Source organism: Schistocerca nitens, chromosome 2 (assembly GCF_023898315.1).
Source record: "Schistocerca nitens isolate TAMUIC-IGC-003100 chromosome 2, iqSchNite1.1, whole genome shotgun sequence".
NCBI lineage: Eukaryota > Metazoa > Arthropoda > Insecta > Orthoptera > Acrididae > Schistocerca > Schistocerca nitens.
In genome coordinates, this window is record NC_064615.1 from 757,149,868 (window position 1) to 757,176,861 (window position 26,994).

At 41.9% G+C, this 26,994-nt stretch overlaps 1 protein-coding gene across 1 annotated transcript in view; it reads right to left on the reverse strand.

Annotated features, from left to right (window-relative positions):
- LOC126235311 (uncharacterized) overlaps window positions 1-26,994 on the reverse strand; it is a 306,085-nt gene that overhangs the window by 240,699 nt on the left and 38,392 nt on the right. Inside the window, exon 3 of the mRNA XM_049944033.1 lies at window positions 22,595-22,723. Coding sequence (XP_049799990.1) covers window positions 22,595-22,723 — 129 coding nt within the window. The remainder of the gene's footprint in view (window positions 1-22,594; window positions 22,724-26,994) is intronic.

Sequence of the window (26,994 nt, forward strand, 5' to 3'; positions counted from 1 at the left end):
CAGTCATTTAAGTGACAGCAAAGTGGTGTGGGTTCACCATCAAACAGATGACAATAAAGGAAAAGACAGTGCCCTGTAAGCAGTCTAAATTATCTCCTTGCAGTGTGAGGGATGAGTAAGTCACTGAAGTCACAGGTAGAGGGTTAATCTCCCTAAGCTTGTTCCCAGAAAGAAGTGACCTGTGTTTATTCCAAAAGTGTAGGATGTTCCTATGTACAGCAATGCTACAACATCCCCAGGGAAGATGCACGTCTACTCCATGCTATGGAAGGCATCAACAGAATGATGCCTGCATTGTCAGCAGGCCATGGCAGAGGGTATATGACAAGCCCTTCATGCCACACTGATTGCTACATAGGATTTTGGTGCATATATTATGTCATGATGAATACGGTATACAGAAGATTGTCATGAACTGTGGACTATGTGAGCACCATGTAAGAAACCCTTTCCAAGGTGAGTCATACAGCTGTAAGAATTAGAGGACTGAAAAAAGCCAGAAAATTTGATAGTTATTACACAGTATAAACCAAAAAGAAATTTCCAAATTGTAGTTGTGTCATCAACACTGAACGTTGCCTAAGTTGAGACACTGATGACCAATTACAACAGGCAGGAGTTACCATAATCCTATTCTAACACTGGTCTTGCAGGGGAGTGGTACTGGACAGTCAGAGATTAGCCTTGCAGTATAGATGTGAAAATAATATTGTAAGAGTTAGGTATGGTTTTGGTTTTGTTTTGCTTTATGACACGAAAAACAACTGGGGTCATACGAGCTCGAGTCAAAACTATAGAACACGAAGACAGTTGAGTTAAAAAACAACTATAAGTCAGTCCCAATTGACATAAGAGAAGACAGCTAAAACCAGGGATGTGGAGAAAGGGCTAAAAAAGAGACCATACAGAAATGGAAGTCCAAAGCTAAAAATTAAATGGCCTTTGCCATATTGCTTTGGTGGATAAAAACTAAAACATGGTCGACAGCCCATGCGTCATTTGCCAAAATAGCTGATAACTCAGATGGCAAACCCAAGTGGGAATGTAAACGGTTAAAAAAATGGGCATCCTGTAAGGATGTGGTGGACAGAACTTGGGCACAATGTGTACAAAGTGGTGGGGTAGCGCCACTTATCAAATGACTATGGCTTAAAAGGCAGTACACTATAAGCAGCCTAGTTAAAATGACCTCCTCCCAACAGGAGGGCCCAGAGGTGGTCGTCCAAGCCGCTGGGAGAGGCCTAATAAGCCGGAGCTTATTCCTGTGAAGGGAAGACCACTGGCGGTGTCAAAGGCACACCACCTCATGACAGACAGCAACACAGAAATAACTGGAGGGAATGTAGGTACCGGCGGGCTAAGGTACAATCACTGTAACATTGGCAGCAGTGTCAGCAGCCTCATTTCCTGGCAGACCGACATGACCAGGAACCCACATACACATCACAGTGGCTCCACTGAGAGTGGGAAAGTGACAATTTTTCTGAACCCGTTGCACTAAGGTGTACAGTGCACATAAGACTTTGAAGGGCACTGAGTGAGTCTGAGCAGAGGACACAATTGAGAAGTCTGTGTCACCGGATGTACTCAGTGGTCTGACATAGGGCAAAGAGCTTGGCTGTAAATATTGAGCTGTGTGCCGGAAGCTGATATTGAAAGACATGAGCACCAATGACAAAGGCACACCCAACACCATGGTCAGTCCAACAGCCATCAGTGTACACAAAAGTACTATCACGAAGTTCCCTGTGAAGATCATGAAACTGAAGGCGATAGAGAGAGGCTGGAGTACTGTCCTTAGGAAGCGAATGAAGGCCATGGTTAACATGGTCTGCTACATGAAGCCAAGGTGGTGAAGGGTTCACACCCACTGGGAAATTTGCAGGTACTGTGAAGTTAAGCTGCCGTAGCAAGTGCCGAAAGGAGACTCCAGGAGGTAACACAAGAGGGATGCACTCCCTAATCGTGATCAAAGGAATCACTGAAGGAGGTGGCATAAGATGGGTGGCCACGCATGGCAGGCAAATGGCATGCATACCTGCTGAGGAGAAAGTCACAGCAGCAGGACAGTGGTAGTTCAGCAGCTTCAGCATACAGATTCTCAACCGGACTAGTGTAAAAGGTGGCAGTGACCAAACGGGCACCATGATGGTGGGTAGTGTTGAGACAGCGTAAGAGGGGTGGATGTGCAGACACACAACCAATGCACCCTTAGTCGAGTTTCGAGTGAACAAGGGGCCAGTACAAATGAAGGGACAGTGATTCGATCCGCACCCCAGGAAGTACCATTGAGGACACTAAGAACATTGAGGAACGATGTACAGTGGGCTGTTAGGTAAGACACATGGGAGGGACAAAGAGATTTTTATATCGAGCATGAGCCCCAGGAATTTCGTAGTTCCAACGAACGGAAGGGCAACAGGCCCAAGATGTAAAGATGGTGGGAGAAACCGTTTGCGCCGCCAGAAATTCATACAGATGGTTTTGTCAGTGGAAAAACGAAAGCCATTGTCGATGCTCCAGGAGTAAGGACGATCAAGACATCGCTGAAGACGCCAGTCAGTGAGACTGGACCATGGAGAACTGCAATAGATGCAAAATTGTCAACAAGAAGGGAGCTGGAGATGCCCGGCGGGAGACAGACCATTATAGGGTTAATGGCGATGGCAAAGAGGACAACGCTCAGGACGGAACCCTGAGGCAAACCGTTTTCCTGGATAAAGGTGTCCGACAAGGCAGAACCCACACACATCTTGAAAACTCGGTCTTTTAAAAATTTCTGAATGAAACAGGGCAGGCGGCCAGAGAAGCACCACGTGTAAAGAGTACAGAGGATACCAGTTCTCCAGTAGGTGTCATAGGCCTTCTTCAAATCGAAAAACACGGCCACAGTCTGGGATTTCCACAGAAAACCATTCATGACATGGGTGGACAAAGCAACGAGATGATCAATTGCAGAACACCGTGTTCGAAATCCACACTGTGCATTCGTTAGTAAATTGCGAGACTCGAGCCATCATACCAGCTGGGCATGAATGATATGTTCCATCACTTTGCAAACGAAGCTGGTGAGAAACATGGGGCAGTAGCTAGAAGGAAATTTTTGTCCTTACAGGGATTAGGTATGGGTATGACGGTGGCTTCATGGCAATGTTCGGGAAATCTACCCTCTGCCCAGATGCGGTTGTATGTGTTAAGCAGAAAGTGTATGCCCGCAAGGCAAAGGTGGTGCAACATCTGAATGTGGACAGCGTCTGGCCCTGGGGTGGAGTATCAGGATGAACTGAGAGCATGATCTAGCTCCCTCATAGTAAATGCGGCACTATAGCAACCACTATTCTGAGAAGAGAAGGGTAGCACCCGAGCCTCCTCCACTCGTTGACAATGGAGGAAGGCAGGGTGATAATGGGAAGAGTTCGAAACTTCCGCAGAATGACGGCCTAAGGCGTTGGTGATAGCAATAGGGTCCTTGATAACATCGTCTAGTACTGTCAGGGCGGAAATTGGCGAATGGATCTTGGTCACAGAGAGCCGTCGGAAGTTGGACCACATGACAGAGGAAACGGTGGAACTGTTGAAAGAACTGGTGAATGAAATCCAGCTACCTTTTTTGCTACCCCGAAGAACACGACGACACTGTGCACGCATATTTTTACAATGAATGCAGTTTGCCATCGTAGGATGACGGTTAAAAACGTGGAGAGCACATCTCCAGGTGCGAATTGCGTTGCGGTACACCTCAGTCCACCAACGGACTGGGACGCAGCATGGTAAAGGGAAAGTGCGAGGAATGGAACGTTCTACAGCAGTAAGGATAACGTGTGTGAGATATTCTACCTGGTTATCGCAACTGGCGTAATCTTGTTCTTCGAAGGTCGCCAGGGAGGAGTAAAGCCGCCAGTCAGCCTTAGTGAGCTGCCATTTTGGTGTGCACACAGGTGGGGTAGGGGTGAGCAAACGGATAGCACGTAGGAAATGGTCACTCGAGTAGGCATCACAATGAACGGACCACTCAAGACAATGGGCAAGCTGCGCAGTTCAGGAGGATAGGTACAAATGGGAATACGTGTGCGAGGAGTTGGAAAGAAAAGTGGGTGCTCCAGTGCAGAAGCGGTTGAGTTCACTACGAAGATCAGCCAGAAGGACACCTCTCTGACAGGTTCCGGGAGAACTTCAAAGGGGATGAAGTGCCGTTAAGTCACCGTGTAGCAGAAATGGGATAGGTAGCTGCCCAATAAGCTGAAGGAAGTCTGCCCTGATGACGTCAAATGGAGGGATATAAATGGTACAGAGGGAAAAAGTCAGGTGGAGAAGGAAAAGGCGACCTGCAATAGCTTGAAGATGGGTAGTCAGGGAGATGCGTTGACTACGAACGTCATCCCATATGAGCAGCATGACGCCCCCATGAGATGGAATGCCGATCTCAGGGGGAAGGTCAAAACGAACCGGGAAGAAATGTGAAAGCCCAAAACGATCGTGAGGACACAATTTCATTTCCTGAAGGCAGAGTACAATAGGATGCTGCGATGCTAAAAGCAGCTGTAAATCCTTTTTGTGTCACTGAAGGCCGCGAACTTACCATTGAAGGAGAGTCATGATGAGGAAGAGATGTAGGGGTGTCACCTAGGCAGCTGCTACAGGGCACAGAAGCAGGAGGATCCTGCTCCATGGGGTCCACAGAAGCATCAGCTTGTTTGTGCTGTCGGTCTGTGGAGTCTAATGCTGAAAAAGGGTTAGTGGTGCACACCAGCAACACGGAGGCTGGCCGGGCTATATGAATAAACCAACTCTTACTATATAGTATGAAGCCTACTATTAATCGTTCCCATAGGGACCATGTGGCAGTGGTCTTCAGGTCCAGAGACTGGTTTGACGCAGTTCTCGATACTACCCTATCCTGTGCAAGCTGTTTCATCTCCAAGTACCTACTGCAACCTACATCCTCCTGAATCTGTTATGTGTATTCATCTCTTTGTCTCCCTCTACGATTTTTACCCTCCACGCTGTCCTCCAATACTATATTGGTGCTCCCTTGATGCCTCAGAACATGTACTATCAACCGAGCCCTTCTTCTAGTCAAGTTGTGCCACGAATTCCTCTTCTGTGATAATTTCATAGGCTGCTTTGATCTTGGATGGAAGCACCACTCTATCAAAGGTGAGAAAAAGAGTGCGACTGAGCACTAAGGAGGAATATGCCTTCTTCATCTCACGGTTTGACGGAAATGACACCCTGATCAGAGACGTAAGATTGGGTTTTGGCTTCGGTTAGACGGTCGAGTAGTCTAGTGTAAATTACACCACGGGAAGAATGCAAAGTTCTATGGGCCTCGAAACGAACAGGGAAGCCATGGGGAAGCGAGGGGGGCTAGCAGTAATTTGTGCTTGAGAATCAGAAGTAGTCTCCAAAAGCAAAGTGCCATTCCGTAAATGAGAGCAGGCTTTCACGGGGCCGGCAATTGCATCTACACCTTTCTGAATAATAAACGGATTTACCGTGGTGAGCGACTGACCTCCTTCAGTATGTGAAACCACAAGGAAACGTTGTGCAGAGGGAAGGACCTTTGAACCGTTAGCCTCATTACGTTTACGTTTCGTAGTCAGCCAAGCACGAACCCGCCACAGAGTGACGAGCCCCTTGGGGGCAAGAGTTAGGAGCTACATGTTCACCAAACATTTACCCAACTAGCAAAAGCGTTTAGAGTCCTCTTTGTGGGGAAGGGGGGGGGGGGGGGGGACGAAGAAGGTGAGGGTCAGAGAGGGAGGGACGAAGATGAGAGGAGAAGGACTGTGCCACGAGGAAAGAGAAAATGCTGTGTAGGAATGACATTCTGATATCTCGAAACCTGTGACAATGGTATGGCATACAATATGTAGGAACGCATTATTGTGTAACAGTAACTTATTTTGTAACAACAGGCCACTTTGTTCCATGCCAATTGCAGGCTTCAGCTTCTTGCCTAGAACATCACGGTATTGAGCACTGCAAGAAGTATCATTGATAATCTTCCAGTAAAGATTTTGCTGCATCCCACAATACAGTTAACTTTACTTTTCCTATGGAAGGCTGTGTCTGTAGGTTCTTTGCTAACTAAATGATGTGCTCCAACTTCAAAGTCTGGCGTTTGATTCATTGACATCTAGTTATCTATGGGAGATTTTAAAAAGTTTAATACTAAACTCAGGTTCTGTGGCACACATTTAGCGCATGCCTCAGAGTGTGGAGTTCTTTGCGTGAGGAAATCCGCAGAGCATATCTCTTGTACATGCTGAATCTTGCCGTCCATGGCGATCTGCACTCAATAACCAAAAATTGTACCAGCAGTCTCCTGGAGCATGGGCAGTATTTAGACTGGCATTTGGGCCACGGTGATCTAGTTCATTCTGAGTGAGCTCCCTGGGCCAGACGCCGATGGCAAAAGCATTCTAACAATCAGGAGCTCACTCAGGAGCCACCATCACGATGATGTCTCAGTCCACATGCAGCAGCTGCCAGCACGACCTCTACTGAGACGCGGTCCCTGACACCATGACCAGTGACTGGAATCTAACATTTGTATAGTTTTTGTAATCAGATACACTGGGCTTCCACTTTTACTCATCCTCTTGGGACTTCAGCTTTGGAGCATCCTTCCCAGAGTCTGTGGCATACTTCGTGCAGGAATACTGGTGTGTGGGCTGTGACACTAACGGCCCTTCTGCCTCAGATATTTTGTTGTTGCATATTCAAGAAGTGTTCTCTGCAATTTTTATTTCTGTTTAAATTAACTCCAATTGTAGAAGACTTTTTTTTGTGGTGCAATTAACTTCACCTCCACTGTAAACCTGGATATTTTTCTCTAGGAGACGAGATACTTTTTTCGAGTATGTTATGTGTGCGCTCCAAAATAGGTAGACAACGTTTTCTAATGCGGTAGTCCACTTTCGAATTCACTTACTGATACATTGCTTCCAGCATGACAGAACTTGTGCATATCTCTGTCCATGTATTTTTACTGCATCAACAGGCGCAGCGCACCCACAGAATCCTCATTAATTGATTGGTGGCCATCTTTATATCATTCAGGAGCTCCCCAACCACCTATCCTGGATCAGCACCATGGTCAAGAGTTTCTGGACGGCCCCTTGCTGTTCTGGCCATTCGGCAAAAAGGTTGAGCTGTGGGCGAATTACGTTGCATGTATGGAACAGGATTTCTTAGCTCATTGGATTGGATTGATTTGGGGGAAGAGACCAAATAACGAGGCCATCGGTCTCATTGGATTAGGGAAGGAAGTCGGCCGTGCCCTGTCAAAGGAACCATCCCAGCATTTGCCTGAAGCGATTTAGGGAAATCATGGAAAACCTAAATCAGGATGGCCAGAGGCTTGATCTTAGCTCATGGCATCACAGGTGATACCCTGCAAGACACTTCCCATGTGTTTGCCACTCACCCAATGTGCTGTTCTCAGTCGCAGTCACGCCCCCCACCCAGGTCAGATTCACAAAATACAGGCCAATCCTCAGCGGCCACTCTCCGCCCTCAACAATTTCCCTCCTGCAGCCAGTGTTTCATTAGCCACCAGAGACACCAGTGTCACTACCGATGCGTTAACTGCACATCTTGTGGCGAATCTGGACATAGGGATGAACTGTGCCAAGCAGCGCTCAAAATGAATGCCGACTATGCACACATAGACAGGGGTAGATGATAGGGCAGACGTTTCTGCAGACATACCCTACATCCAATCTGTGCTTCCCCATTCTGTGGGCTCGCTATCACTCATGGTGGCCATCAACAACGTACCTCTCAAGCTAGACAGACACAGGGTACTCTGTGACCATCACCAACTGGCAGAAATGACTTCATTAAGATCAAAGACCACCTTAAGGCTCAAGTCCAGTATCATCTGAGCAGCTTCACGTCCAGGTTCTTGGGCCTTTGCAGAACACAAGACCATTGGCTATCTGACAATATAAACTCTCCAGCTTATTTAGAACATTTTAGGGCGGCATTCCAACAAAAACTAAGGCAGGGTTCCGAATAAGTATGATGAGCAATAGAGTATCTACAGTTACTATAGCAGTTAATTATACAACTGATTAATTAAGGTCGGTGTCAGTAGCAAAACGTGACTGTATTAAGTGGGATGATCACATAGGGTCAGTTGTGGGTAACGTACATCACGTGCTGCGATTCACTGGCAGGATACTGGGAAATTGAATTTTGGTGGCTTATTTCACAGTCGCGAGCGTCAACCGAATGAAGAAGGACGCTAAATGTAAGATGAAAACCTATTCAGAAAACTCGAAGAATTTGTTTATAGAGCGGTAACGAAGTATTGGACATAGTGCTGACATAAAGTCGCATAGGGACGGGCACTGAACTGCAGAGCACTGTTCAGCATTGCAAACTACTATTTTTGTTATATTATTTTACTCAGATGATGATGATGATGATGATGATACCAATAGGAGGAAGAGGGTGAAAACCCAGTGCCAGGACTTGGCCTACTACTCTCCGGGAGCACCAAGGAAGCAGATGGACATATCATTATCAGTAGTATCACATGCCCTCACTTTGTGAGAGACAGCAGAGGGGGCACTGGCGAAAAGTTATGTGATCAGGAGCTTTACGCCACTATCTCTCCTCCCATTGCCGGCTAAATATTGGCAGTGAAAATTTCATCCACCACCAGGATTCGAATCAGCTTACCTCTGAGTAAGGCGCGCCCACACAAGCGTACGTTAGCGTACGTTAGCGCAAGCAGAGGCTAGTAAGGAAACTTTTTAAGAGGACTAAGCAGTAACATGTAAAGACTATTAAATCATGGAGGCGAATGCTTCATGTCCATGTCTTTCAGAGTGTCAAGTCTCAACGTGGTTTGGAGATGGTTACCCAGAGCCATCTACGCGTGGGTTGGCTTAATAATCGTTTCCACGTCAGCTACGCTTTACTCTGACAACAGGAATAAAAAAAAAATTACATTACAGCGCTATTACGCCACTCATACTTTAACGATTAGTCATCATGTCAGCGTAAAACACGCACAGAACGCCATTTGTAAAAAGTGTATAGAGGAAGATGTAAGATTCTACATCTCTGCAATTTGCGTGTTTCAGCGCTCTCTTAGGTATTTGCTTGTCTCCGGGGCACAATCCAGTTTCTTAGACAAGGTACGTAAACCGATCGGGATTAACATACAAGTTGGCATATTCTTCCAAAAAGAAGCGTCTTGTCAAACTACGTCGTTGGTCAAGCAGCCAGCAGCAGCAATTTATTTGATAAAACAGCTCCACGTATGAAACATATGAGCTTCTCCTTTATACTCATAACCATACCATCTAAAACGATACTGCAAATGTTTATTAGGCTGAACATGCAATGCAATGATTCCAGTATGACAACTAACAATGTGTGCCAAACGCGGAATATGAACCTAGATCGTCCATTTTTTGCAAGAGCTTCCCATTACGAATTTTCGTCATCCTTGATAAACAAATATTCTTTTTCTTGAAACATGTCACGGTTGTTTGCCTCCAATTTCTCCGAACGAACACTTATATGTTCCAGTCAAGTAGGAATAGCGTTACAGGGGGAACGAATGGTGGGACATGGCTTAACGCTGTCAGGACGAACTGTACTGTTGAAATTTACGAAAGCAGTTCTTTAACGATGACCTTACGATGAGGAAGTTTGAGGCAAACATGTAATATTGACAATTTCAGTTACCCTAATTGTAAATGCAAGCGATCGAGAAAAGCGGATGATCTGGCTCTGAATAGACTAAACATGTTGGAAATATTCACCACTGTATTTATGACGCAACTAGTGTTCTATTAAATGCTGTGAGAATCACTATTTTTGCTCACATTATTTGTAGGCCATGGACTAGCGTCGCCTCATGTCCGTAAGGTTGTTCAGCTTGCTTTTTACTTATTATACACTACTGGTCATTAAAATTGCTACACCACGAAGACGACGCGCTACGACGCGAAATTTAACCGACAGGAAGAAAATGCTGTAACATGCAAATGATTAGCTTTCCAGAGCATTCACACAAGGTTGGCGCCGGTGGCGACACCTACGTGCTGACATGAGGAAAGTTTCCAACTAATTTCTCATACACAAACAACAGTTGACCGGCGTTGCCTTGTGAAACGTTGTTCTGATGCCTCGTGTAAGGAGGAGAAATGCGTACCATCATGTTTCCGACTTTGATAAAGGTCGGATTGTAGCCTATCACGATTGCGGTTTATCGTATCGCGACATTACTGCTCGCGTTGGTCGGGATCCAATGACTGTTAGCAGAATATGGAATCCGTGGGTTCAGGAGGGTAATACGGAACGCCGTGCTGGATCCCAACGGCCTCGTATCACTAGCAGTCGAGATGACAAGCATCTTATCCGCATGGCTGTAACGTTTCGTGCAGCCACGTCTCGATCCCTGAGTCAACAGATGGGGGCGTTTCCAAGACAACAACCATCTGCACGAACAGTTCGATGACGTTTGCAGCAGCATGGACTATCAGCTCGGAGACCATGGCTGCGGTTAACCTTGACGCTGCATCACAGACAGGAGCGCCTGCTATGGTGCACTCAACGACGAACCTGGGTGCACGAAACGTCTTTTTTTCGGATGAATCCAGGTTCTGTTTACAGCATCATGATGGTCGCATCCGTGTTTGGCGACATCGCGGTGAACGCACATTGGAAGCGTGTATTCGTCATCGCCATACTGTCGTATCACCCGGCGTGATGGTATGGGGCGTGTGGTGTCACCGCACTTGCTAGGTGGTAGCCTTTAAATCGGCCGCGGTGGGTTAGTATACATCGGACCCGCGTATCGCCACTATCAGTGATTGCAGACCGAGCGCCGCCACATGGCAGGTCTCGTCTAGAGACTCCCTAGCACTCGCCCCAGTTGTACAGCCGACTTTGCTAGCGATGGTTCACTGTCTACATACGCTCTCATTTGCCGAGGCGACAGTTTAGCATAGCCTTCAGCTACGTCATTTGCTACGACCTAGCAAGGCTCCATATTCAGTTACTGTAATCTGAACAGATAATATTGTGAATCATGTACCATCAAGAGCGACGTTCATCATTAATGGATTAAAGTTAAGTATCAAACTAATTATGTCCGCTTTCTGAATTCTCATTCCTTGTCATGTTCCAGACCTCATGTCAGTATAATTCTTCCCTCTTCACGCCAGCCTGCGTGAGCCAAAACGTGTGCATTTCGGCCTCCATTCGTAACACGGTGTTAGCTCTTCTGCTAACACAACAGGGTGCCATTGGTTACACGCCTCGTCACCTCTTGTTCGCATTGACGGCACTTTGGACAGTGGACGTTTCATTTCAGATGTGTTACGACCCGTGGCTCTAACCTTCATTCGATCCATGCGAAACCCTACACTTCAGCAGGATAATGCACGACCGCATGTTGCAGGTCCTGTACGGGCCTTTCTGGATACAGAAAATGTTCGACTGCTGCCCTGGCCAGCACATTCTCCAGATCTATCACCAACTGAAACCGTCTGGTCAATGGTGGCCGAGCAACTGGCTCGTCACAATACGCCAGTCACTACTCTTGATGAACTGTGGTATCGTGTTGAAGCTGCATGAACAGCTGTACCTGTACATGCCATCTAAGCTTTGTTTGACTCAATGCCCAGGCGTATCAAGGCCGTTATTACGGCCAGAGGTGGTTGTTCTGGGTACTGATTTCTCAGGATCTATGCAACCAAATTGCGTGAAAAAGTGATCACATGTCAGTTCTAGTATAATGTATTTGTCGAATGAATACCCGTTTATCGTCTGCTTTCCCTCTTGGTGTATCAATTTTAATGGCCAGTAGTGTATGTCATGTGGTAATAGTAAGGAAGTCAGTGTAACAGGTTTTTACGAAAATTCATTGCAAAGCAGAACTATTATTGCCCACTGTTGTGTACAACGGCTTTTACAGATTGTCTCTAAATTGATTATAAATTATTACAGCCCACTTTAAAAAGTAAAATGTGTAACATAATAATCTCAATAATTTTAATACTCTGGATAGAACAAAATTTCCAAACATACGGAAAACATACGGAAAACATCGCGGCACACTGGTTGGAAAAGCGTTGTTATTAAGGTAGACTCAAACTATCCACAGAAAGTCAATTTAATAAGTATCGAGAAGCAGCTTTAAATGATGAATTACTTTTGAATGCATTACGGGAACAGCAGTGATCAATGTCTTATAAATATTTACTATTAAAAACAGTCTTGATCACGATTTATTTATCAAGGTGACCGGTTTCGACCACTACTGTGGGCATCTTCAGACCTACAAGTTGTATACAAAGCTCTAATTAGAGGGCTACATACATTAAAGAAAATACATAAAGTTATAAAGCTATAAAACGTTGAATTGCCATTGAGTAGGAACCTCTTTCTGTTGGACAATCACTACTGGAGAAACCAGTGCACGTCTTACTATATATAATGGAGGCTCCACCCACTTCTGACTGCATGATGTCATTACTAACCAATGATTTATAAGTCGAATTACAATTTAAAATTTCTTAGTTAAAAAAAACATTGTCAAGAATTAGAAACAAATACACACTAAACTTAGCTTATTAAACAGCTACTGTCAATTAAGAAGCGATAAAAATATTTAAATATGTAGGAAAATGAACTTCAGTTTGGCAGTGCATGGGTTGCCCTCTCAAGGCCTGTCAGTGAACCATTTGGAACCACTGGTTACCATGGTGAAGTTGGACGCCGTTTCAAAGATGAGGCAGCAGGCTTTTTTCACTGAAGTTGTTGTAAAGTCGATAGTCGAACTAGTGGTTGCCATGGTGAGGACAAACGCCAGTGCAAAGATGTGGCAGCAGGCTTCTTTCCAACGAAGTTGTTGCGAAGTGGAATGGCGAAGACTGTCGCGTCAGACGACGTATTATTGAGCAGCAACATGTCTTTATTGAAACGATTATTAAAGAGTAAGCTACAATAATCTGTAGCTGACATGTATACTACATGCTGCACAAATACGATACAAAGTAGTTGCCCGTATATATGAAATATTATCTATGAAGTTGATATGTAGATTACATGTGCCAATTTTTTTAAAGGCATTGCTGTTCCTCAAGTTATATGCCAGTCTTATAAGCAAATAAAAATGAAAGAATTTAAAATTATAAAATTATGAGCCAGGGTCAAAAATAAAAGAATGTGAATTAGCAATATGCAGCCTAAACGCATATAAGCAAAAATTCTAAAACAGATAGTCTATCATAAAATAATGTTTAGTAAAATACAATTACAATGTAAAGATAAAATATTTGCTAAAAGTCTTAATAATTTTAAAAAAATTTAAAAAACCTTTTAAAACAAAGGACAGAATAGTAAACATTCTAAAGCAGATCATCGAATAGCTCAAATAAATGTTTGTCTTTGAACTGAAGTTGTTCGTTTAAAACAGATAATGGATTACTTTTGTGAAGTGAAAAAATTTCAATTTCTTCTAAGGTATTTAGCAGTGGTCCTTTTGGCACAGTATGTAATATTTTCAAATTGCTAGAAATGCAACCCTCAGAATGATTGTATCCATCAAGATGTTGACCAAATATTGATTTGGTACGTGCAGTACCAGTAGTATGTTCTTTGAAACACGTTAAAAAGTTACGGCCAGTTTGGCCAATATACTGTTTCTCACAGTCATTACATATTATTTTGTAAACGCCTGACTTTTGGTATATATTTGAATCTCCAATTGTGTGTTTCAGTTTCATCTGTAGGGGGTTATTAGTTTTAAATGTTATTGTCACGCTTGTGCACTTAAATAATTTATTTATTTTATCTGAGATAGGTCCCATGTACGTCATTTGTGTAAATCTCTTCTTGGAATTTATAACGGCATCATTTGTTTCTTGTAAAAACAGTCCCTCTTACAACCTGAACAAAAAGCTTAATCAAATCTTAAAATCCTTCTACGTTTATGAAGAAAATTATAGTATTAAAAACAGTTTCGAATTAACTAAGTTAATTTATGATGTGGATATTCCAAAAAACGCAAGGTTCGCATCGTTGGACATCACAAATCTTTACACGAATATACTATCTCTATTATTAATGATAACTTAACGCACCACAAAAATCATGAGCCCCAAAGAAATAGTAGAATTTATCGAACTGTTAAGAATTAATCTAGATTTTAATTATTTTTCATTTAATAATAAAATATACATACAGGAAGATGGGCTTGCAATGGGGAATTCCCTGACTAGCACTATAGCAGATATCTTCGTCAACTACGTTGAAATCCAATTTTTCAAAAATAATCCAGAAATAACAAATAAAAGTATATACTACAAAAGATATGTTGATGACACACTGCTATTATATAATGGCTCTAAGGAAGAAATTGATGCTTTCACTAACAACTTAAATAATTTACACCCAAAACTTGTATTTACAGTAGAACACGAAAGTAATAATAGTATTAATTTCCTGGACCTCACAATTACAAATCAGAATGGAAAACATAATATTTCTATTTATAGAAAACCCACATCAACCGACGTAATAATAAATGCTACATCCTGCCATCCATCAAGATACAAAACGGCATTTTTTAAAACTATGATACATAGGATACTGAAATTACCTCTCCAACATGATGCAGTCCAAAAGGAAATTGATACATTAAAACAGATAGCAGTTGCTAACAATTATAATTCCCATAAGGTTGATCTGTTATATCAAAAATTACAAGAAACAAATGATGCCGTTATAAATTCCAAGAAGAGATTTACACAAATGACATACATGGGACCTATCTCAGATAAAATAAATAAATCATTTAAGAACACAAGCGTGACAATAGCATTTAAAACTAATAACCCCCTACAGATGAAACTGAAACACACAATTGGAGACTCAAATATATACCAAAAGTCAGGCATTTACAAAATAATATGTAATGACTGTGAGAAACAGTACTTTGGCCAAACTGGCTGTAACTTTTTAACACGTTTCAAAGAACATACTACTGGTACTGCACGTACCAAATCAATATTTGGTCAACATCTTGATGGATACAATCATTCTGAGGGTTGCATTTCTAGCAATTTGAAAATATTACATACTGTGCCAAAAGGACCACTGCTAAATACCTTAGAAGAAATTGAAATTTTTTCACTTCACAAAAGTAATCCATTATCTGTTTTAAACGAACAACTTCAGTTCAAAGACAAACATTTATTTGAGCTATTCGATGATCTGCTTTAGAATGTTTACTATTCTGTCCTTTGTTTTAAAAGGTTTTTTAAATTTTTTTAAAATTATTAAGACTTTTAGCAAATATTTTATCTTTACATTGTAATTGTATTTTACTAAACATTTTATGACTGACTATCTGTTTTAGAATTTTTGCTTATATGCTTTTAGACTGCATATTGCTAATTCACATTCTTTTATTTTTGACCCTGGCTCATAATTTTATAATTTTAAATTCTTTCATTTTTATTTGCTTATAAGACTGGCATATAACTTGAGGAATAGCAATACCTTTAAAAAAAAAAGCACATGTAATCTACATATCAACTTCATAGATAATATTTCATATATACGGACAACTACTTTGTATCGTATTTGTGCAGCATGTAGTATACATGTCAGCTACAGATTGTTGTAGCTTACTCTTTAAAAATCGTTTCAATAAAGACATGTTGCTGCTCAATAATACATTGTCTAACGCGACAGTCTTTGCCATTCCACTTCGTAACAACTTCGTTGGAAAGAAGCCTGCTGCCACATCTTTGCACTGGCGTTTGTCCTCACCATGGCAACCATTAGTTCGACTATCGACTTTACAACAACTTCAGTGAAAAAAGCCTGCTGCCTCATCTTTGAAACGGCGTCCAACTTCACCATGGCAACCAGTGGTTCCAAATGGTTCACTGACAGGCCTTGAGACGGCAACCCATGCACTGCCAAACTGAAGTTCATTTTCCTACATATTTAAATATTTTTATCGCTTCTTAATTGACAATAGCTGTTTAATAAGCTAAGTTTAGTGTGTATTTATTTCTAATTCTTGACAATGTTTTTTTAACTAAGAAATTTTAAATTTTAATTCGACTTATAACTCATTGGTTAGTAATGACATCATGCAGTCAGAAGTGGGTGGAGCCTCCATTATATATAGTAAGACGTGCACTGGTTTCTCCAGTAGTGATTCTCCAACAGAAAGAGGTTCCTACTCAATGGTAATTCAACGTTTTATAGCTTTATAACTTTATGTATTTTCTTTAATGTATGTAGCCCTCTAATTAGAGCTTTGTATACAACTTGTAGGTCTGAAGATGACCACAGTAGTGGTCGAAACCGGTCACCTTGATAAATAAATCGTGATCAAGACTGTTTTCAATAGTAAATATTTAAATGATGAATCTGAGAATATTTCACAACCCAATGTTAGACTACTGTTCGCACACTTTTACTTGGCTCCTTTGTGATCAATGAAGTCTGTTGACTTCGTACCGCCAGAGAATGTTCACCCTTGTCACTAACTTTAGCTACATACAGGGTGTTTCAAAAATTACCGGTATATTTGAAACGGCAATAAAAACTAAACGAGCAGCGATAGAAATACACCGTTTGTTGCAATATGCTTGGGACAACAGTACATTTTCAGGCGGACAAACTTTCGAAATTACAGTAGTTACAATTTTCAACAACAGATGGCGCTGCACGTGATGTGAAACATATAGAAGACAACGCAGTCTGTGGGTGCTCCATTCTGTACGTCGTCTTTCTGCTGCAAGCGTGTGCTGTTCACAATGTGCAAGTGTGCTGTAGACAACATGGTTTATTCCTTAGAACAGAGGATTTTTCTGGTGTTGGAATTCCACCGCCTAGAACACAGTGTTGTTGCAACAAGACGAAGTTTTCAACGGAGGTTTAATGTAACCAAAGGACCGAAAAGCGATACAATAAAGGATCTGTTTGAAAAATTTCAACGGACTGGGAATGTGACGGATGAACGTGCTGGAAAGGTAGGGCGACCGCGTACGGCAACCACAGAGGGCAACGCGCAGCTAGTGTAGCAGGTGACCCAACAGCGGCCTCGGGTTTCCGTTCGCCGTGTTGCAGCTGCGGTCCAAATGACGCCAACGTCCACGTATCGTCTCATGCGCCAGAGTTTACACCTCTATCCATACAAAAATCAAACGCGGCAACCCCTCAGCGCCGCTACCATTGCTGCACGAGAGACATTCGCTAACGATATAGTGCACAGGATTGATGACGGCGATATGCATGTGGGCAGCATTTGGTTTACTGACGAAGCTTATTTTTACCTGGACGGCTTCGTCAATAAACAGAACTGGCGCATATGGGGAACCGAAAAGCCCCATGTTGCAGTCCCATCGTCCCTGCATCCTCAAAAAGTACTGGTCTGGGCCGCCATTTCTTCCAAAGGAATCATTGGCCCATTTTTCAGATCCGAAACGATTACTGCATCACGCTATCTGGACATTCTTCCTGAATTTGTGGCGGTACAAACTGCCTTAGACGACACTGCGAACACCTCGTGGTTTATGCAAGATGGTGCCCGGCCACATCGCACGGCCGACGTCTTTAATTTCCTGAATGAATATTTCGATGATCGTGTGATTGCTTTGGGCTATCCGAAACATACCTGAGGCGGCGTGGATTGGTCTCCCTATTCGCCAGACATGAACCCCTGTGACTTCTTTCTGTGGGGACACTTGAAAAACCAGGTGTACCGCCAGAATCCAGAAACAATTGAACAGCTGAAGCAGTACATCTCATCTGCATGTGAAGCCATTCCGCCAGACACGTTGTCAAAGGTTTCGGGTAATTTCATTCAGAGACTACGCCATATTATTGCTACGCATGGTGGATATGTGGAAAATATCGTACTATAGAGTTTCCCAGACCGCAGCGCCATCTGTTGTTGAAACTTGTAACTACTGTAATTTCGGAAGTTTGTCTGCCTGAAAATGTACTGTTGTCCCAAGCATATTGCAACAAACGGTGTATTTCTATCGCTGCTCGTTTAGTTTTTATTGCCGTTTCAAATATACCGGTCATTTTTGAAACACCCTGTAACAGCACTGTGCGCCGTAACAATAAGCAACCGTTGTGAATACTGTATAGTGTTGATCCGTGTGCGCTGTTGTGCGTAGTGATTGTTAATAATATGCACGGAAATGAGTGAAGAGGCAGTATCCGGTCGTTCTAGTGACTCGTCATCAGCTTTTGTGTCACTTCTGCGACACGGTAATACATTACATGTTCGTTTCTTTTCTAAGCTATAAGCTGGCTACTCTGGCAGAAGCAGGCGGGGCTGGCCTCAGAAGCCAATGCTTGCCGACGGCAAGCCACCACTCCCAACGTCCTCCACTCAGGCACCAAATGGAAGTGCGCGATAAGTAATTACTGTCGGCACAAAGGCGTTTGAACAATTATTCTTCCCGCACTCCATACGTGAACGGGAGGCGAAGGCGGCCTAATAACTGGTAAAAATACTCTGTCATGTACTTTACAACGATTTTCAGTATGTTAACGCGAATGTGGATCTACATTGTGCTTAGCAGTAGCAGTCTGAAACCTATCGCTGTAATACCAGTGTACCTGGATTGTTTTAATTTTAAAGTATGAAAACTCTGCAGAAATCATTAAAACAAGATAGGCAAATACACTGTAAAGACGCACTGTGGCTTAACTTTTAAATCAGTCGAAGGAACGTAAAACAGAATTTAAAAACCCACCGCTGAGTGAACGTTATCATCACTATCCTTTCAAATAAATAGCTGTCACACTGTGGTAATATTCTTGTTGCCATACTGCTTTGTTTAGTGGCCTGGGACATTTAGTACGGAGTATCGAAAGACTTTTCTAGCGAAGTAAACGTCTGTTTAAAGTATTATGGTGCATTTCTTAATAATGCACAGCAGCCCAGAGAGGAGGGATACATTAATTAAAACTATTGTGCCGAAGATGAGACGTAAAATTTGTTTTCATAAAGTAGAACAACAACGAACTGATCCTTCAAACGCCCAAAATTACAATTTACGTCAGTGAAATTTAAATCCTGCTAACGTCATGTGCTATATGAACAAACCAGCTCTTACTATATAGTATGAAGCCTACTATTACTCGTTCCCGTAGGGACCATGTTTAGTTGTGGTCTTCAGTCCAGAGACTGGTTTGACGCAGCTCTCCATGCTACCCTATCCTGAGCAAGCTGCTTCATCTCCAAGTACCAATTGCAACCTACATCCTTCTGAATCTGCTTAGTGTATTCATCTCTTGGTCTCCCTCTACCATTTTTACCCTCCACGCTGCCCTCCAGTACTAAATTGGTGACCCCTTGATGCCTCAGAACATGTCCTACCAACCAAGCCCTTCTTCTAGTCAAGTTGTGCCACAAATCTCTCTTTTCCCCAATTCTATTCAGTACCACCTCATTAGTTACGTTATCTATCCATATAATCTTTAGCATTCTTCTGTAGCACCACATTTCGGAAGACTATTCTCTTTTTGTCCGAACTATTTATCGTCCATGTTTCACTTCCATACATTCCTACACTCCATACAAATACTTTCAGAAACGAGTTCTGGACACTTAAACCTATACTCGATGTTAACAAATTTCTCTTCTTCAGAAACGATTTCCTTGCCATTGCCAGTCTACATTTTAATATCCTCTCTACTTCGACCATCATCAGTTATTTTGCTCCCCAAATAGCAAAAGTCCTTTACTACTTTAAGTGTCTCATTTCCTAATCTAATTCCCTCAGCATCACCCGACTTAATTCGACTACATTCCATTATTCTCATTTTGCTTTTGTTGATGTTCGTCGTATATCCTCCTTTCAAGGCACTGTCCATTCCGTTAATTGCTCTTCAGGTCCATTGCTGTCTCTGACAATATTACAAAGTCATTGGCAAACCTCAAAGTTTTTATTTCTTCTCCATGTATTTTAATTCCTACTGCAAATTTTTCTTTTGTTTCCTTTACTGCTTACTCAATATACGGATTGAGTAACATCGGGGATAGGCTACATCCCTGTCTCACTCCCTTCCCAGCCACTGCTTCCCTTTCATGCCCCTCGACTCTTACAACTGCCGTCTGGTTTCCGTACAAATTGTAAATAGCCTTTCGCTCCCTGTATTTGACCCCTGTCACCTTCAGAATTTGAATTTGGAAGACAGTATTCCAGTCAATATTGTCTAACGCTTTCTCTAAGTCCACAAATGCTATAAATGTATGTTTGCCTTTCCTTAATCTATCTTCTAACTCATAGGGTCAAGTATTGTCTCACGTGTTCCACCATTTCTACAGAATCCAAACTGGTCTTCCCCGTGGTCAGCTCCTACCAGTTTTTCCATTACTCTGTCAAGAATTCGTGTTAGTATTTGGAAGCTGTGACTTATTAAATTGATAGTTCGGTAATTTTCACACCTGTCAACACCTGCCTTCTTTGGAACTAGAATTATTATATTATTCTTGAGTTTTGTCAGTGCTGACTTTCCCAAGACTATCAGTAGTTCTTATGGAATGTTGTCTACTCCCGAGGCCTTGTTTCGACTCAGGTCTTTCAGTGCTCTGACAAGCTCATCACACAACATCATGTCTCCCATTTCATCTTCATCTATGTCCTCTTCCATTTCCATAATTTTGCCCTCCAGTACATCGCCCTTGCATAAACCCTCTATATACTCCTTCCATCTTTCTGCTTTCCCTTCTTTGCTTAGAACTGGGTTTCCATCTGAGCTCTTGATATTCATACAAGTGGTTCTCTTTTCTCCAAAGGTCTCTTTAATTTTTCTGTAGGCAGTATCTGTCTTACCCCTAGTGATATATGCCTCTACATCCTTACATTTGTCCTCTAGCCATCCCTGCTTACCCATTTTGAACCTCCTGTCTATCTCATTTTTGAGACGTTTGTATTTCTTTTTGCCTACTTCATTTACTGCATTTTTATATTTTCTCCTTTCACCAATTAAATTCAATATCTCTTCTGTTAGCCAAGGATTTCTACTAGCCCTCGTCTTTTTACCTACTTGCTCCTTTGCTGCCTTCACTATTTCATCTCTCAAAGCTACCCATTCTTCTACTGTATTTCTTTCCCCCGTTCTTGTCAATCGTTCCCTAATGCTCTCTCTGAAACACTCTATAACCTGTGGTTCTTTCAGTTTATACAGGTCCCATCTCCAAAAAATTCCTACCTCTTTGTTGATTCTTCAGTTTTACTCTACTGCTCATAACCTTAAATTGTGGCCCCTGGAAATGTCTTACAATTTAAAACCTGGCTCCCAAATTTCCGCCTAACCATTATATAATCTATTTGACAATTTCCAGTATCTCCATGCCTCTTACGTGTATACAACCTTCTTTCATGAATCTTGAACAAAGTATTAGCTATGATTATGTTATGCTCTGTGCAAAATTCTACCAGGTGGCTTCCTCTTTCATTCCTTACCCCCATTCCATATTCATCTACTACTCTTCCTTCTCTTCCTTTTCCTACTATCAAATTCCAGTCCCTCATGACTATTAATTTTCGTCTCCCCTCACTATCTAAATGATTTCCTTTATTTCTCATACATTTCTTCAATCTCTTCGTCATGTGCTGAACTATTTGGCATATAAACTTGTACTAATGTGGTAGACGTGGTCTTCGTGTTTATATTGGCTACAATAATGAGTTCACTATGCTGTTCGTAGTAACTTACTCGCACCCCTAATTTTTATTCATTATTAAACCTACTCCTGGATTACCCCTATTTGATTTTGTATTTCTAACCCTGTATTCACTTGACCAGAAGAGAAGTCTTGTTCCTCCTGCAACCGAACTTCACTAATTCCCACTATAACTTTAACCTATCCATTTCCCTTTTTAAATTTTCTAACCTACCTGCCCGATTAAGGGATTTGACATTCCACGCTCCGATCCGTAGAACGCCAGTTGTCTTTCTCCTGATAACAACGTCCTCCTGAGTAGTCCCCGCCCGGAGATTCGAATGGGGGACTATTTTACCTCCAGAATAATTTACGCAAGAGGACGCCATCATCATTTAATCATACAGTAAAGCTGCATGCCGTCGGGAAAAATTACGGCTGTAGTTTCCCGTTGCTTTCAGCCGTTCGCAGTACCAGCACAGCAAGGCCGTTTTGGTTAGTGTTACAAGGCCAGATCAGTCCATCATCCAGACTGCTGCCCCTGCAACTACTGAAAAGGTTGCTGCCCTTTTTCAGGAACCACACGTTTGTCTGGCCTCTCAACAGATACCTCTCCACTGTGGTTGCACCTACGGTACGGTTATCTGGATCGCTGAGGCACGCAAGCCTCCCCACCAACACCAAGTAAGGTCTTTTTTTTGCGAGGGGGGGGGGGGTGAGGGTGGGACCATAAGGAATATATATTCCTCCCACGCGTCTTATGCGAACGGAATGAGAAGCAATCTGTAAATTCATAGTACAGTAAAACACACACCAATGCGAACTTAACAGTGAGTTACAGAGTACAGGTGTACATTTATTTAGTGTGCTATTTCACAAGTAAAGACGTATTTGGATGTTTGTACTTACCAAAGAAGGGGTAATTAAATCGTGGATGTTCATGTCACCGATTCCCATGTGGCACTCTCCGTGCTTGTCAAGAACTGCAGTGTAGCAAGCTGTTCGACCATCTCTACGAACATCTACGGCGGAGGTGTCCTACGAAAAAATTTGTTGTTAGCCCCCATAATGCTGTATTACGTAAGAAACGCAATCGAATATTACAATCTTGAACATGGCTTACGTGTAGCAACCGAATTTAAGTTTCAATGAAGCTTAAAAACATCCAGCCAACTGCACAAATTTTAATGGATTGATATGGTATAGATACCATCTAAGGGTATCTTCATCAGAATATATTACTTATCACCAATTTTTAATCAACATAGGAGAATAAAATACACATTAAAATCCTTAAGCAGCACTAGAGCCCAAGCTTAATGACAAGCATAAAAACATGTAATACATGAAATATAACAGGAAATGATGCAAATTAAAACAGCAATTGATACATGCCATCTGTCCAGTGCAGACACGGTTAAAGGCTCAAAATGAACGGTATTAACATAGTAGGAACAACAGCTATGAATTACAATAGCAACAATTAAAAGAGTCAAATGATGACTGAGAACTACGTGTAAAGACGTTCAGCCAAAGAACGACAGTTTATCAAATAGCTGCGAACGGCTGTTTGGAGGCGTTAAATAAATTATTTCGCAACTGTAGCTGTTCACTGAGAATGTATTAGTCATTGACTGACATATGCTCAAAAATTTCGAGTTCTTTTCTTTATGTTACGTAGTAACTTAGACATCTGTTTGTGGCCTGTAATAAGCAAATGATACGCAAAGGACGAATTACGCTAACTGGTACCCTCTCTTCCTAATAAATGCTCTTTATATCTGATACTGATGGCTCTTCCAGTCTGACCTATGTAATAAACTGGGCAATCATCACAGGTGATTTCACAGACCCCTGAATTACGTAAAGAGTAATCGAAGATGTCAATCAGTGAATTAGATTTTTTGGCAAATTATTATTAGTGAAAAAGGCAACTTTGTATCAATATCTGTATTGTAGCAGACGACGAATTCTGTAGGAAGTGATACCTATGTATTGTACCGAAAGAAAAAAAAAACTGATTTCGTCACTGTCATTATTAGCAATATTCGTAAAGCAGTGACTCTGCTGTTGTGTTTAACTTGAAGGTATTGTTAACAAAGGAAGGTACATAACAATTAACCAGTATAGTTATTCCTATCAGCCAAGTTTTTTAGGTGGTAAATATATTGGAACAGCCCGATGACTGGCTTAATGTTTCCTGTTTCCACATACCGGCGCAAGCAGTTGACAAACGGACGCACTATCGGGGCAGTTTTAGGTGGGGATGTTTTGAACTATGGTTACGTAAGACACCGGTAGTGTTCGGTCCTCAACTACCACTGCTAACTGCAGCGGACAATTTTGTTGTAGCCACTACCAAATGCTTTGTGTCTTCAATTTGCTTTGCTTTGTGGACTGCTTTTTTTCTAATTTTGAAATAAGTGAAGAGACTAATCCTCTTGCATGAAGGGACTCTAAGGAGACCTCGCCATAAGAAAAGGAATCAGCGATCATCTTGACCGTTATGTCAGTTCTGTTTTCGTCAAAGTACAGAACGCGAGCATAGGAATGGCAGCCCTTCGATAGGGAGGCGGTGCTTATTCCCCCACACTGTTCCTCACTCCGCGGACAGCCGTCAGATCTAAAGTGCGCGTCATATATCTTGGCGGCCGAGTTTAGGTTCGTTCTGCGCATCTGACGTCACAAAACACAGTCAGCCAATGAACAGAGAACGACGTTGCCAGATCTCGACTGCAGTGCAGAGCACGGACGAGTGTCTTCAGTTTTAGAAACGTTCAGTCATAAAGAAAGTAATAGAACAAAAGCAATGTCTTGATAGCAGACTTTCTTTTATAGAAAGTTGGAAAAAGCATTCTTTATACCAATTGCTTCATATTCTACTAATTAATTAAACCAAACAAGCAATAAGACTCCTAATTCAGGCAATAGCAAGGAAAGGTGTTTGTTGCATCTCACGAACTGCTTTTTCGCAATAAAGAACAGTGGTAATTGTTTATTTCCTATTGTACTTTGACGAAGCGTGAGTAAATCATAGTCATACCAACAGTGTTTATAAGTAGTTGCGTGAGGTGTTAGAGTCGTTATGGAGTTACACTGTTTGATGAGCTGAGGTAGCGGAACGGTTAAGGTGTTGGGCTGCAAAGTGAAAGGTTATGAGTTCAAACCTTCTGTGGTGCTTCGTATTTTCTTTATTTAAAAACAATATTGGAGTGCCTTACTTCACGAATTTTATTCGTTTGAATGAAATTTCTAGTGCTTTGCCTCTTCATTAACTTTTTCGCTGCTGCAGACACGTGCTCCCCGTATTCCGCGCTGTGCGCGATTTTGTCATCACTGCACTTCTCGCCTGTGCAGACACATGGTGTTCCCACTGCTTTGACACAGTTATCATTCGATTTCACAAAAACTATTTGGCCAAAAAAATTGATTTTTACACGTCTTCTTGACTGATACCTTCCCCCCCATAAATGACTTAATTTTGTTTTGATGTGCAGCATTAAATGTAGTAAACCATTGCACGAAATTTTGAAGAGTTTGCAGAGGTAAAAGTCCATAGTGTATACTTTCCGTATGGTCGATTTTAGTTGCCACAATGTTGAGAACGAAATGTGGACAAGATACCTAAATTTCATATAATATTTACTGTATAACAATATCTCATTTAATTTAAGTACCACATAGGTGTCGTATGTAATATTGAGAAATATTCCGTCTTTCGCGACTGTAATAAAAGTTTTATTTACACAGGGCGCGTTTGGCTTTATTTTAAAGCACTTCCATCGGTGAAAGGTATGGCACATACACAATGGTATTCATGTTCTATTTCTTGTTTTTGTTCCACAGTCGCAGTTTTACCAATGGTATTGAAATATATCCCTCTTCTGCAACAGTATAAGCGACTTATTTAGACCAGACGCGTTTCTCTCTTTTGAAGCATCATAAGAGGACTGTATTTTGTGTCCTCCATTGCCAAGTCACCTTTCGTAGTTTTGTGCTGCGGTAGCACAATATTCAACGTTTGTGTTGGCTCATCAGTGTTTTAGCAAATAAATGCTGTTTGTGTGTGCCACACACAAAATTATATTTGACATAGCTCTGAGCACTTCACTGATAGACGGTATATTCAAGTCCTAATGTTTTTGTAAGTCCACAGTTTTGTTTAATGTATTTTGTCTACTTCCTTTTGGTTGATTGAAGTGCTTGAAAATAAAGCCAAACGTGCTCAGTGTAAATAAAACTTTTGTTACAGTCGCGAAAGACGGAATATTTCTCAATATTACATACGACACCTATGTGGTACTTAAACGAGATATTTTTATACAGTAAATTTTATATGAAATTTAGGTATCTTGTCCACATTTCATTCTCAACATTGTGGCAACTAAAATCGACCATACGGAAAGTATACTCTATGGACTTTTCCTCTGCAAACTCTTCAAAATTTCGTGCAATGGTTTACTATATTTAATGCTGCATAATAACTGCGTTGAACATCGAAACAAAACTAAGTCATTTATGGGGGGAAGGTATCAGTCAAGAAGATGTGTAAAAATCAAATTTTTGGGCAAAATAGTTTTTGTGGAATCGAATGATAAGAGTGTCAAAGCAGTCGGAACACGATGTGTCTGCACAGGCGAGCAGTGCTGTGACAAAATCGCGCACAGCGCGGAATGCAGGGAGCACGTCTTTGTAGCAGCGAAAGGGTTAATGCGGCCGTGGTGGCTTTACTTCATGAACTGCGCGCTCCCCCCTAAACGTAAGCTTGCCAACTATGCTATACTATGGCGCTGCTTCTATTGGCGCGTGCGTCGTGTGCAACTGGCAACGCAGCAATCTCCCGCGTCTAGGCGGGCATGCGCGAGCCGCCAAGATAAAAGAATTGAACTATAGTTTGGTTACGGTGGCGGTCGACTGCCTCGATATACTTCCCGCATAATATCAGTCCTAGCGGCTCGGTTTTAACGTTAGTTTCACAAGATAAATTTCACTTGTTTGATGTGAGCACTTCAAGCTCATATGGTCTTATCTCTGCATGCAGTGTGAACCTACGTTTGTAATACTTGTTCTGTTTTTAATACTTCTAGTGGCTACTTAAGGATTCTGATGTGTTCTGATATGTTTGTTATTCTTCTATGTTGATTACAAATTTTTATAGGTAACTGTTACATATTCTGATGAAGATATCGTTAGTTGGCATCGAAACTAGGTGAATTCAATAAAATGTGTGCAACCGGTTGGCTATTATTGTCCTTCACCAAAACTCTCCAATATTTTGCATACGACATTTTGTTAGATTTGACTACCTA